This window comes from Tamandua tetradactyla, chromosome X (genome assembly GCF_023851605.1).
Source record: "Tamandua tetradactyla isolate mTamTet1 chromosome X, mTamTet1.pri, whole genome shotgun sequence".
Taxonomy (NCBI): Eukaryota; Metazoa; Chordata; class Mammalia; order Pilosa; family Myrmecophagidae; genus Tamandua; species Tamandua tetradactyla.
Genome location: NC_135353.1, coordinates 120,070,034 through 120,082,679, shown reverse-complemented (window position 1 = coordinate 120,082,679; position 12,646 = coordinate 120,070,034). Strand labels below are relative to the sequence as shown.

At 39.4% G+C, this 12,646-nt stretch overlaps 1 protein-coding gene across 1 annotated transcript in view; it reads left to right on the top strand.

Moving 5' to 3' along the window:
* The window catches only part of CCNB3 (cyclin B3), a 49,383-nt gene extending 40,163 nt beyond the window's left edge, over positions 1-9,220 (top strand). The window contains exons 8-12 of the mRNA XM_077145341.1: positions 3,227-3,364; positions 4,219-4,374; positions 5,208-5,357; positions 8,403-8,533; positions 8,766-9,220. Coding sequence (XP_077001456.1) covers positions 3,227-3,364; positions 4,219-4,374; positions 5,208-5,357; positions 8,403-8,533; positions 8,766-8,838 — 648 coding nt within the window. The 3' untranslated portion in view covers positions 8,839-9,220. The remainder of the gene's footprint in view (positions 1-3,226; positions 3,365-4,218; positions 4,375-5,207; positions 5,358-8,402; positions 8,534-8,765) is intronic.
* Positions 9,221-12,646: the final 3,426 nt, after the last annotated feature.

Sequence of the window (12,646 nt, the reverse complement as noted above, 5' to 3'; positions counted from 1 at the left end):
ATGTCTTGATATATATGGGGATCTGTCTCACTGCTGTGAGAGATCTTATATAGTCTGTGTCCCTAGTGGGAGGTGGGATGGATTCTGGTCACTACCTTAGAGCACTTCCCAAGTTGTGTGGAACTGAGTGAGGGGGTGGAAAGAGGAACAGCTGATCTGGACCAGAAGTTACCCCAACCTGTATTTTTCTCTCTCTTTGATTTAGTGTTTGTGGAATCCTTCTCCAGTCTTTTACTTCCTCCAGAATTCTGAACAAGTGAGATGTGTCCCTTTTTTCCCTGACACTCTGGGGGGAGATTTTCAGCAGATGTCTTACATTGCCATGTTGATCCATATACTCATTTTCACAGAAGATGGTTTTTGAATTTGAAATGGATTTTGTCACTTATCTCATAGTACGATATTAAGAGTAATCCTTTTATTTTCTACAGTTTTGATTTATTTATCATTTCCCTTTTCTTCTTACTTATCTCCAGATGAGAAGAGCACTGTTTATGAAGAATTGGAAGGGTACTTTAGCCAGAGGCAGTCATGAGGGAGAAAACCTTACTGCTGTTCTCAAGAGCTTTTTGTTCACATTTGTAGTAGTTGCTTGAAATTATCTGGAGCACTGCCATTCTTCTCTAACTGGCACAAAAGACCCTCATTTGGAGCTTGATGTTGAGGGAACTGAAAACCATATCATGTGAAAGACAGTTAGAGAAAGTCAAGTTATTTGGTCTAGCATGGAGAAGACCTATATAAGGCATAATATCCATCTTCAGTAGCTGAAGGGCTGTCATAGAAGAATTAGACTTGTTCTATGTAGTCCTAAGTGTTAAGGTAATGTTAGAAAGATAGGAGTGTAGAAGGGTAGGAAAGAATATTGCTCTAATTGGCACAGTTGCTGATTTGAACATTTATTGACTCCAAATTTCAACTGTTCATTCATATGTTACCTACACATTGAGATGCCACCATTGAAACTAGAATGCATCATGGGAGTCCAAGTGTGTATGTGAGGTACTGGAGGGAGGTTATAGAAGAGCTGGCTGTGTCATTTGATCACAGAGACATCCTCAGAGAACTTCTGCTTTCTATTTCTACTGCACCCCCTCTCTTTTTCCTTTTGGTAATTACCTGATCTCAATTTCTTGACATTTAGGTGGTGATCATTACCCTTCATCTGCGTGAGCTCTCCTCATCCATTTCCTGTTATATTATTTTGGACAGTGTGGTAGGCCAAAGGGGAATTAAGTTAGCTGATGAAATTATGGTTGCTTATCAGCTGAATTTAACAGAGGGAGATTATTTTGGATTATCCACATGAGCCCAACATAATCACAAGGGCCCTTAAAAGGAAGGAGGGGGCAGAAGAGTGGTATAATGTGAGAAAGACTTGGCTAGCAATTTCTGGCTTTGAAGATGGAAAGAGGCTGCAAACCAAGGAATGAGGGCAGCCTCTAGAATTTTGAAGAAGCAAGAAAATGGATTCTCAACTAACACCCCCAGAAAGGAATATAGCACTGCTACCAGCATAGTTTTAGCTCAGTGGGACCCATTTTGAACTTTGGCCTCCAAATCTGTAACATGTTGGCTTAGTGTTGTTTTAAGTTTGTGTTAACTTGTTATAACATCAGAAAGAACTAATAAAGATATAAGTTACTGAGAAGATCCCAGGAATAATAAGAACTGTTTCTTGGAATTTCTTTTGTTTTGAAACTTAATGTGTCTCTGAGCTATTGTAGTCAGCCATCTTTCGAAAATCATTTGCCCATGGAAATATACATTTATTTCTCTTAGGCTTTGGTTTAATCTTTTCTATTTTTCAATTATCTAGGCTCCAGTTACTGAGAGTAGCTTACAAAACAGGATCCAGTTGAAGTGAAGCTTGCAGGGAGGGAGATTTCTACTTGAAGGAAGAATTCTCAGTTAGAAGCCTTCAAAGACAGTTTGGGCTGTATTTGAAGGTGCTATGGCAGTAGCTGAGCAGTAATGAGTGGAGACATTAAAGAAAGGATTCATGCAATGGTTGAGGTGTTAGTCTAGTGTGTGTATATATATATATATATATATATATATATATATATATATTTTGTATGCTATATGGTGGGGTCACATTTCATTCTTTTTTTCCACGTGAATATTCCGTTATTGTAGCACCATTTGTTGAGTTCTTATTTCTTTGTTTTTGTTGGTTTCTTTGTTTGAGAAGTGTATGGGCCGGGAATCAAACCCAGGTCTTCTGCATGGCAGGGGAGAATTCTACCCCTGAACTACCCTTGTACCCTCAGTGTGTATTTTTTTATTCTTGAACCTAAGAACCTGAAGGACTGTGAAGAAGAAGCATCATTGAGGATTGGGTGGGACCCCTGAGTACAGTTGTGCAATTGTCCCTACACAAGGCCTACAGCCAAAGGGGAAAGTAGGTATTAAAATCCAGCTCATACTGTTTGCCAGGCTGTACATTCTGGCTGTGGGGATCCTGTGCCCTAAGGAAGGGATGCTTTTTCCTAAATTCATACAAAGATATCGTCTACTTGATAAGATGTGTACCTGCAGGGCTTCATTCACCCAAAGAAGATGCTTTTTTCCTAATTTGTACAAAGGCATCATTAGGGCCGGCACTAACCCTGGGACTAGGGCTATAGTTCTTGGAGTTGGCGAATGCAAGACAAGAATAAATAAAAGGAAGTAGGGAAGAAGGGTTATATTACTAATTATTTAATCTTCTTTGTCTTCTCCATTCCCTCAGCTCACTTCCAAATGGTGTTACTGGTACTCACTGCCAACTGAAAATTCTAGCAGCATACCTAGTTAGGAAGAGAAACTACAAACTAATTTTTTTTTATTAGTAAACTAGTATTTTTACTAATAAACAAGTCTTTGAATATTTCAGAGCTAAACAAATATGATCTCTCTTTGGAGTTCACTGTATACGGTAGCAAATGAGGAAATGAAGAATCTAAGTATTGGAGATCAACGGCAACAGCTCTCTGGTTTCTAAGAATGGCCACTTGCCTCATATGTGTAAGCATAGATAATGTCAAGATCTTGAAAATAATAGGAGATATACCCAGGTTCCTAGCTGAGGCAGTTCTCTTGTTCATAGTAGAATCCTCGTTGTCCAGGTCTGGTTACTTCGCTGTTCTTAATGTTGCAGACACTCCATGTAGCTACAGCTATCTGATTTGGCTTTGAAGCTAGACAATATCCAGATTCCTGCCCTGTTTGTGTATTCTTCTAGATGACCTTTGAGATGAATCATGAAACCCTGTACTTGGCAGTGAAGCTGGTGGATCACTACCTAATGGAGGCAGTTTGCAAAAAGGACAAACTACAACTCCTTGGTTCCACAGCCTTCCTTATTGCAGCAAAATTTGAGGTGAGCCTGAGTCCATAGGGCATGGAGGGAATTAAGTACATAGAAACACACACACACAAATTTGACTGTATAGATTTGTGTATATATGGGCATATACAATTATATGTCCACATACAGTCATAATATGTGTGTACAAATATATACACATACAGGCATAATTTTTCCCTACCAAATCTTTCGTCTGTCTTCCTCAAGCAGGGAAGCTGATGTTGGATGGATATGGTGGTGTAGCTCAGTTACCTGGCATCATCAAGGTTTTTCCATTATCTATATGAACATGTGTACATTTGGGCATGTGCTTAATTAAATGGGTAGTTCTTTTTAAAGCTTCATTCTGGTGAAGCTCTTGCCTCCTGCCATTTTCTTCTTGCCTCAACTCTATCCCCATTTAGTGGAGTCTTGTCTACAAATATAAGGAAGCATTTATAAACCTGGATGCTGGAGGCTTTTACATAGTATTGATTCTCAGTGGTCCAGTGAAATAGTAATTTTTGAAGTAGCAGTATAAAGTAAGTAGCTGGCCTTTTTCTTCATGACCCTAAACGATCCAACTAACCTCTCTGAATCTTTAGGAACAGAGAGATAGGAACTTGTACTAAATTCAAAGAGCTTAAAAGTGTGGGGTTTTGTTTGCTTGTTTTTGTTATCTGCCCCCGTTCCTCCCCTCAGGCCTTGTTTCTCTGATGAACCACTCAAATCAACAGAATCTGGTTCTCAGAGCTACCCTGAAGCTTTATGTCAAGAAATGTGGTTGCCTCCTAGTCCCTCACCCCTCTCCTCTGCCTTTCAGATCTGAGCAGAGAGGAAAGGGCTGTCTGTGCCTGGTTGTGACTGTCATTACCCTCTACCCATAGGAACGTTGCCCACCTTTAGTGAATGACTTCCTGTACATCTGTGATAATATTTATCAGCGAGATGAGATGCTTGCCATGGAGATCAGTATCCTGCAAACCCTCAAATTTGACATCAACATTCCCATCGCCTATCATTTTCTACGCAGATATGCTAGGGTAAGGGATAGAGACACATCTTCATTCTCCCTCTGCTGGGCTAGTCTCTATTACACAGAGTGGCTGCCTGAGCGGTAAGAAAAGGAAAAGGGGGCAACTGGGGAGCAAGGGAAATTTCTCTTTCAATCCAACCAACTGGATTAAAGGTTGGCAATCTTTATGAGGTAGGGAGGCCAACTTGCTGATTTCCAGGGTGTGCCTATAGATTTTGAGATGAAGGCAGAGTAGGGAAGGGGAAAAATATCCTGTGATCAAGAAAATAAAGGACATATGGGCAGTTTGGGGGGAGATGCTAGTAATGTTCTCTTTCTTCACCTAGGTATTGCTTACATGGGAGATCACTTTGTAATTATTTATTATATTCTACAAGTATGTGTTATATACTTTTGTGTGTGTGTGTGTGTGTGTGTGTGTGTTATAGTTCACATGTTTTTTAAAGGCTCAAGCGAGAAAAGGTAAGGGTTTTTTTGGGAGTGTGAACAACCTCCTAGGTTGGAACCAGGTACAAAGTTACAACTGGGGGATTCTGACTCTTCAAAGGATGATTAGTACAGAAAGGGGAGGTAGGAGAGTACCAGAAACACAATTGCAATTTGATTGAAAACCATACAGGTGACAAATCCCACTCCTAATTTCAGAATCTTCCCCAAAAGATTCTGTGCTTTGGGGGGTAGGCACCTTTAGGATGGAGTCATGGGGGCAAGAGAGGTAAATTACTCAAGCAGAAAGATATTTAGGTCTGGGATCATTGGAGAGAGTGGGTGGGGGGGAGTCTTTGGTTTGGTGCTGGTTTTCTAAGTTGATTGTTGAACCAGCCTTCTTGCTGCCTTTAGTGTGTCCATGCCAGTATGAAGACTCTGACCTTGTCCCGCTTCATCTGTGAGATGACCCTGAAGGAATATGACTATGTTCAGGAGCGGGCTTCCAAACTGGCTGCTGGTTCCTTCCTACTGGCTCTCTACATGAAGAACCTTGGACATTGGGTAAATACTTGTGGGGGACAAAGGATAGGACTTGACAAGTATAGGGTTGGCTCAGGGGGAAGGTGTAAATTAGGACAATAGAAAATTATAGGTGAGAAAACTACTGCATCCCCACAATTATGAGTTCTTTAACATCTCAACAGCTTGGAAGCCTGGCCATCCAAAAGAATTTCTATGGCAATGATTTTGAAATATTTTATTTTTCTTAGTCACAGCACCCTTTGTTTCAAAGAAAGCTTGCCTGAAAGTCCAATATCACAAAACACACTAATATGGAGTTACTCTGGTTAGAGCAGGAGTGGGGTCATTTCTTATCCTAGACCCAAAGTTGGTCCCTGAGAAAACATGTTGAACGAGGTTTGAAAAGCACTGACCTAGAGAATGGAGTCATAAAAACAGCTGTCCAAGTGTATAATAAGGACTCAGAGATACGACATTTGTGCTCTTCTCTGAAGGGGAGGGTCCCCAAACCCTCCTACAAAGAAAAATATTTGAGGCTCACTCAAAAATTACAAATAAAAGCAACTTTAGGAAACTTTAAATTTTTATTGATGTGTAACATGCAACCCATGAACAGGGTATGATCACTGTGCAAATGCAGCCCCCCTTCCCAGCCACCCCAAACTCCTACCTAGATATTCTAGAGCCACTGCAGATGGGAAAACCTCTGTGTACTGAGAAAGAACCCCACACGCAGTTGTATGAACTTGGACCAGTCATATTGAAATTTCTTGGGGCAGAGAAACCATTCAATAAATGGCAGTGATGATGACAAAAAGAATAAATAATAATGGCTAGCATATATTGAATGAATGCTTAGTATTTTAAGTACTTTGTGTATTAACTCATTTAATAACAGCTGTATGAGATCAGTACTATTATCCCTATTTTATAGAATGGCAAATGAAGTACTGAAAATTTATATAACTTTCCATGTTGATATTACTAGTAAGAGGCAGAGCTAGGCTTTAGGAAATAAGAATGCTATTCAAAATGTATAACTGCCACGTAATCAGAATTGATGTGAACATAGTTCTGGAGCCATGGAGGCCACATGCTGAGCAAGACTGATCCTTGAATCCTGGGGGAGTTTGGTAGGTCCTGAGGGGACAATTGAGGGGCTCAGAACAGCAAACTGTTTGCCAATCGGTGCAGAAATATTTCAATGTTTCAACTTGGTACGGTTTTACCAGGGAGTGTCACCTAAAGACTAGCCCTGATTTGAGTTCATGTAGTCTGGTTCCACAGTACATTATATTATACTGCCTCTACTATAGATAAGGAAGGCTTCACAGAAGAGGTGGCTTTTGAGGTGGGACTCAGATAAGAAGGAACTTGTGAAAGAAGACATTCTAGCTAAGATGAATAATATTTGAAAAGGCACTAAGGAAAGAGTGTGATATATTTAGGGCAGGATAAAATATCTGCTATGGATAGAGCAAAGGTTATATTAATAGGGAATGGTAAGAGATGAGAGTATAATAGTAGGTTGTGGTCAGATTGTGAGAAATTCACTTCATCCTAAGGCATTGGAAATTAATTAAGCACAGATATACTACTGGTTGTTTATTTTGGAAACAGTGCTTGTGCAGCAATATAGACAGCATATTAGATGACAGAATCTAAAGGTAGGAACAGTAATGAGTAGGTTAGGTGGTCAAGGTAAAGCATTGAGGATCTGAACCAATGCAGTGGCAGTGAGACTATTAATCTCATTTACCACGCCCAATATAACATTTTGTTCCCTTGTGTTACTCCCCTGCTCACACCAATGACTTCCTGTCACTGTGTTTTTCAAACAGTATTTGGTAGACTCCTGGGATTCCTGTCTCAGGGACAACATAAAAGGTAAAGGGATCCAAATTGGTGGGCCTCTAGGTCTCCACCTCTACTTCCAGGTAAAATATATTGAAAAAAGGAGTTCAGTGGAAATAATTTAAAACCTTTTAAGACAACCTGTAACTTATAAAATTAGTCCTATTTCTTTCTATGCCTATTGAGCTCCCACTTTTTTTCAACCCCCATTGTAAATGGGCCTTCCTGTATAAAGTTTCTGTGACTTTCCTCGCCAGTGTTCATTGATCCTGCTGTTCTGTTCCTTTAGTATCCCATGTTCACTTCCATCACAGTTTGCCATTCTCTGTGTGTCTGCCTCCCTCGCTAGTCTACAAACTCTTCAAGGGCATCTTTGTATACCCAGTGTCCTACACAGGGCTTGGTAACATCAATCCTGAAATTACTGAAACCATTGACTGGGTCCTTACTATGTACTAGACCCTGTTTAAATGCTCTCTCTATATATACTCATTTAATACTATGATATCATTATGTTAATGATCCCCTTTTGGCAGATGGGGAAACGGAGGCACAAGAGGTTGAATAATTAGCTTCATGCCACACTTAGTGGAGTTGGGATTTGAATCAAAGCAATTTGCCTCCAGAATCTTTGTTCTTAAATACTTTGCTATACTGCTTCTGCTACATAATGGGCCTTTTTTGAAGATGAATGAAAAAACGAATGTATGGAATGATAATTTTTGTGTATGTGTGCTATACATTCCCATGTTTTAACCTCTAACTTTGTTTCTGGTGACATAAATGACTCTAAAGTTCCCCTTTCCACCACAGGAGTGATAATTTTAAAACCAGAGAGGAGGAACAGCCCTAGTTCCTGTTGGCTTTTGAGTTGGAACCTGAAGTTTGTCCTGGGGTTTGTCTCGCCATTGGCTCTGGACATAAGCGTGAATAAATTATAGATCCTTTGATTCATGGATTTCAGCCACATGGTCACCTATGATCAAGGCTAATTTCAATGAATACATATGGATATAGCTATAATAGTAATTTGTGACTGGAACTCAGTCTTCTAGAATAGTATTATTCTAGAAAATCAATATAATTTTGGACAGTGTCTATGCTTTATAAGTTTTAAAATATTTTGAATATCACCCCTGCTTATGCAATGGGTAGGAAGTTTGGACTTGGGGTAGCAGAGATGGAGGAATGATATGCTTTAGAAGTCACTGTTCTTGCTGTTGCTTCCAGGCTCCTACCCTAGAGTATTACAGTGGCTACAAGACTGCTGATCTTCACCCTTTGGTCAGGCAGTTGAACGTCCTGCTGACATTCCAGTCTTGCCACAGGCTCAAGACTGTGTATTCCAAGTACTCTCATCAGTAAGTACCAAGCCCGTTGAGGGCAGAGTTGTACTCAGTCATGGAGAAGCCTTAAAGCACTGGGCCCAAACTAATCTCACTTAAGGAAAAAGGATTCATATACTTTCATCTTCCTTTCTGCTTTAGGGTTAAAGCAAGATAGGGAACCAGGGGCTCTATGCTCCATTTGTCACATGAGGCCTACTTGGCTTTTGTCTGTTTTATGCTGAGCAGACTACTCTTCCTTTTGCAGAGTTTTCTTTGAAGTCACCAAAATCCCCCCCTTGGACATGTTGAAGCTGGAGGAGATTTTAAACTATTCCTAATTCTAAGGTTGAGGGTCTGGCAACATGGCAGAAACTACCAGGTCCAGACAGACATATTAATAGACTGTATTTATTCTATGCTTGAATCTGTCTTTGATCACTTTTCCCTCCTACTGTTTGTCTTTTTCCAAATTGATAATGTTGTAAATATTTAACTATTTTATAGAAAAGAATAAATCATTGTATTTGATTAGAAATTTAATAAAAATGTAATGCTTGTTAAAATGTTTCTCTCCTCTCTTATTGCTCAAGAGTCCCATGTACAGTCCAGGAAAGTTTTTTCCTATCTAGTAAGGGCTGTGCCTCAGGATATAACTTATCAAATTTCTTCCTCTATTTGGAGGCTTTTTCTTCATGGGAAGAGGAATTGAACTAAGTGTGAATGAATGGATGTGTCTGTATAAGTAAGATCTTAGGGGGTGGTGCCCTGTTCAAGGAGAGAGCCCCCCCATCCCCACCCAGCAGGCCAGTCTCAGTGTTCAGATCTGGGACAGCTAGTTGGGTGGGAAACCACTCTTAGTCTCAGTGCCAGGTTTCTAGCTTTCTTTTCCTCTTCCTAGATACTGAAAATGTGGGAAGGGATCCAGATTTTAACCCAAAGGTAGCCCTACTTCTCATAGTTAGGTGGTTTTCTAGAGTCTGCATTTGAAAAAATTGCTTGATATGGCACACTGAAATGCTCTTTGGCCCTTACCTTTTGTCAAGAGAAAATTAGTGAAAGCAGTGAGATGTCCACAAATGCAAGTACCAACCATTTGCCCAATTCTTCATTTGTAAAGCCTTAAGGAGATTCTGGTCCCTCTTTCTATCCTATTTTTAGGGTGATATGTGCTGGTATACCACAAAATGTTAACCAGTCATTAACATTTTGTACATCTAAGTATAGCATTACCATAAACCCAGCAATCTCACGTCTAGGTATATACCCTGAAGAACTGAAAGCAAGGACTGGAACAGATGTTTGCACAGCGATGTTCATAGTGACATAATTCTCAATTGCCAAAATTGAGAATTGCTGGTAGAAGCAACCCAGGCATTCAACAAAAGATGAATGGATAAACAAAATGTGGTATGTGTATATATATATATGCAATGGGCTGTTATTTAGCTGTAAAAAGGAATGAGGTATATTGACTGAGATCAAATGCAAAAGGACAAATGTATTACCTCACCGATAATAAATAATTAGAATATGCAAATTCATAGTCTGAAACTAGAAAACAGATTATGGGGGCTCAGTGGGTGTGGGAAAAGGGGATTCAATGCTTAATTAGTACAGGGTTTTTATTTGGGGTGATGGAAGAGTTTTGGTAATGAATGGTGTTAATGGCAGCACCTCACTGTGAATGTGCTTAACACCACTGAACCGTATATCTGAATGTGGATAAAATGGGAAATGTTAGGTTGTGTATCTACCAGAAAAAATTTTTTTTAAAACCGTAGAACTGTACAACACAAAGAGTGAACCCCAATGTAGTTAATAGTATAATTATAATATTGTTTCATCAGTTGTAACAAGGAAACACACTAATGTAAAATGATAATAGGGAAAACTGGGGGAGGGGGGCATGTATGGGAATTGTGTAATATCTCCATGGTTTTTTGGTAAACTTACAACTGCTCTAATAAAACTATTGTATTAATTGATAAAGAGATGTATGGCCTTCTGGACTTCCCCATAATCTAGCAGCTGAAGCAAGTAATGTCTGCCACAGCAGATCTCCAGGACCCTGTTCTAGTACTCTGGCTGGAAACTGTTTTGATTTGCTCTGTGGCCATTTGTGGCCACTTGCCAGATATTTTGAATATCAGTCCTGGGTGGACATGTGGTGGAGGGGACAATTAATGAAGAAGTTTTGGGGAAAATGCCTATGTAATTCTAGCCTGGGACTCCCCATACTCTGAATGGTCACATCACCATTTCTGATGGGTTGGGGTCAGGAGGGGAGAACGTGCCAAGGCTTATATATATTAGTGCTTTCTTTCACTTTGAGTCAGTTTCCCATTCTCTCTCCCCACTTGCTTTGCCCTGGAGGCTAGGCATCACAAGGTTTCTCTCCTGCCGTGTTCCACTGCTTAGCAAGATGAATAAAAGGTATAGCCAGAGAGGTTCAAGTTGCTTGACAGGGGTTCTGCTGGCATCGCCAACTTTTCATAAATATGCTAAAAGCCCTGGGCTGGACTCCGTCTTGCAAATCTTCAGCTTCACCGAAAAAAAAAGTGTCTTGTACCTGCCTTTTAGTTCTGGAGTTGTACCTCAAGGGAAAAAATATATGTACTTTATTTCCTCTCCTCAACTTTTTCCATCCCTGGTGTTCTTTAGAAGTCCTAATGAAACCATGTGTTTCTTTTAGTTGTTATTGCAAATGTCTCAAAATTTATTTTACAAATCACTACTTTAAAATTAAGAAAGCTGTTAGAACTGAATCTTGATATTTAATGATTTAATAAAGAAGCATATCTATTTTTATCAATATTTTGCTTTTATATTTTGATTACTCTAGTTGAATATAACTGGTTTTCTTTATCACCTTATATATTTTTAACACCTTTGTTAAGTTATAATTCACTATAGCCTAATTTTAGAATCCCCCCACCCAAATAAAAGAAATCCTGTACCCATTAGCAGTCAATTCCCATTCCTTTCCTTTACAGCCCTAAGCAACTACTGATCTACTATCTGTCTATAGGTATTGGCCTATCCTGGATGTTTCATATATATGGTACCATACAATGTATGGTCTTCTGTGTCTGGCTTCTCTCACTTAGCTTAATGTTTTCAAGGTTCTTCCATGTTGTAGCATATATTAGTAGTTTGTTCCCTTTCATTGACATAATATTCCACTGTATGCATATACCACATTTTGTTTATCCATCCATCAGTTGATGGAAATTTGGGTTGTTTCCACTTGTTGGCTATTAAAAATAATTGTGAGCATATGTGTACAGATTTTTGTGTGGATGTATGTTTTAATTTCTCTTAGCTATATACCTAGGAATTGCTGGATCATATGGTAACTGACCATTTGAGGAACTGCCAGACTATTTTTCAAAACAGCTGCACCATTTCTCATTCCTGCCAGCAGTGTACGAGGGTCTAGCTTCTTTACATCCTTTGCAACTTGTTGTGTATTGAGCTATGCACCACAATTTGTACATGTCCTTGGTCTTGGTTTGTGGTCTGGTGGGTGCAGACCTATTGAAGATCTCTTCAAGATGTTACCTCAGTTATGGTGTGGTCCAACTGTATCAGGTAAGTCTTTAATCTGGATTACTGGAGTCCTGTATAGGCAGAGTGAAAGTCGTATGGATAGAGGAGCCATGGGAGTATCCAGAAGCTGGAGGTCAGTGGAACCCAGAAGAGAAAGGAGAAGATACTACCATGTGTATTGCCACGTGACAGAAAAGCTGAGGACCAAGGATCACCAGCAGCCAGCCCCAGAAAACTACAGTTTTATGAGATAAATCTTTGTTATGCTGATGTCTCAAATTGGACTTCTCCTAGTCTCAAAACTATTAGCCAATATATTCCCATTGTTAAGCCAACCCATTTATGGTATTTGTTTTAGTATCTAGGAAACTGAAACACAACCCTTGTTACTTTCTGTTTGTTTGAATTTTTAGATCAATTTGATGAGTAGTGCCATCTTAACAATATTAAATCTTCCAATCTTTGTACATGAGATGTATATTTAACTTTTTAAAACAATGTTTTGTAGTTTTCAGAGTATAAGGTTTGTACTTCTTTTGTTAAATATATGTGCAAGTTGTTTTTTTTTTATGGAGTCATCAATCTTGATCATTTCGA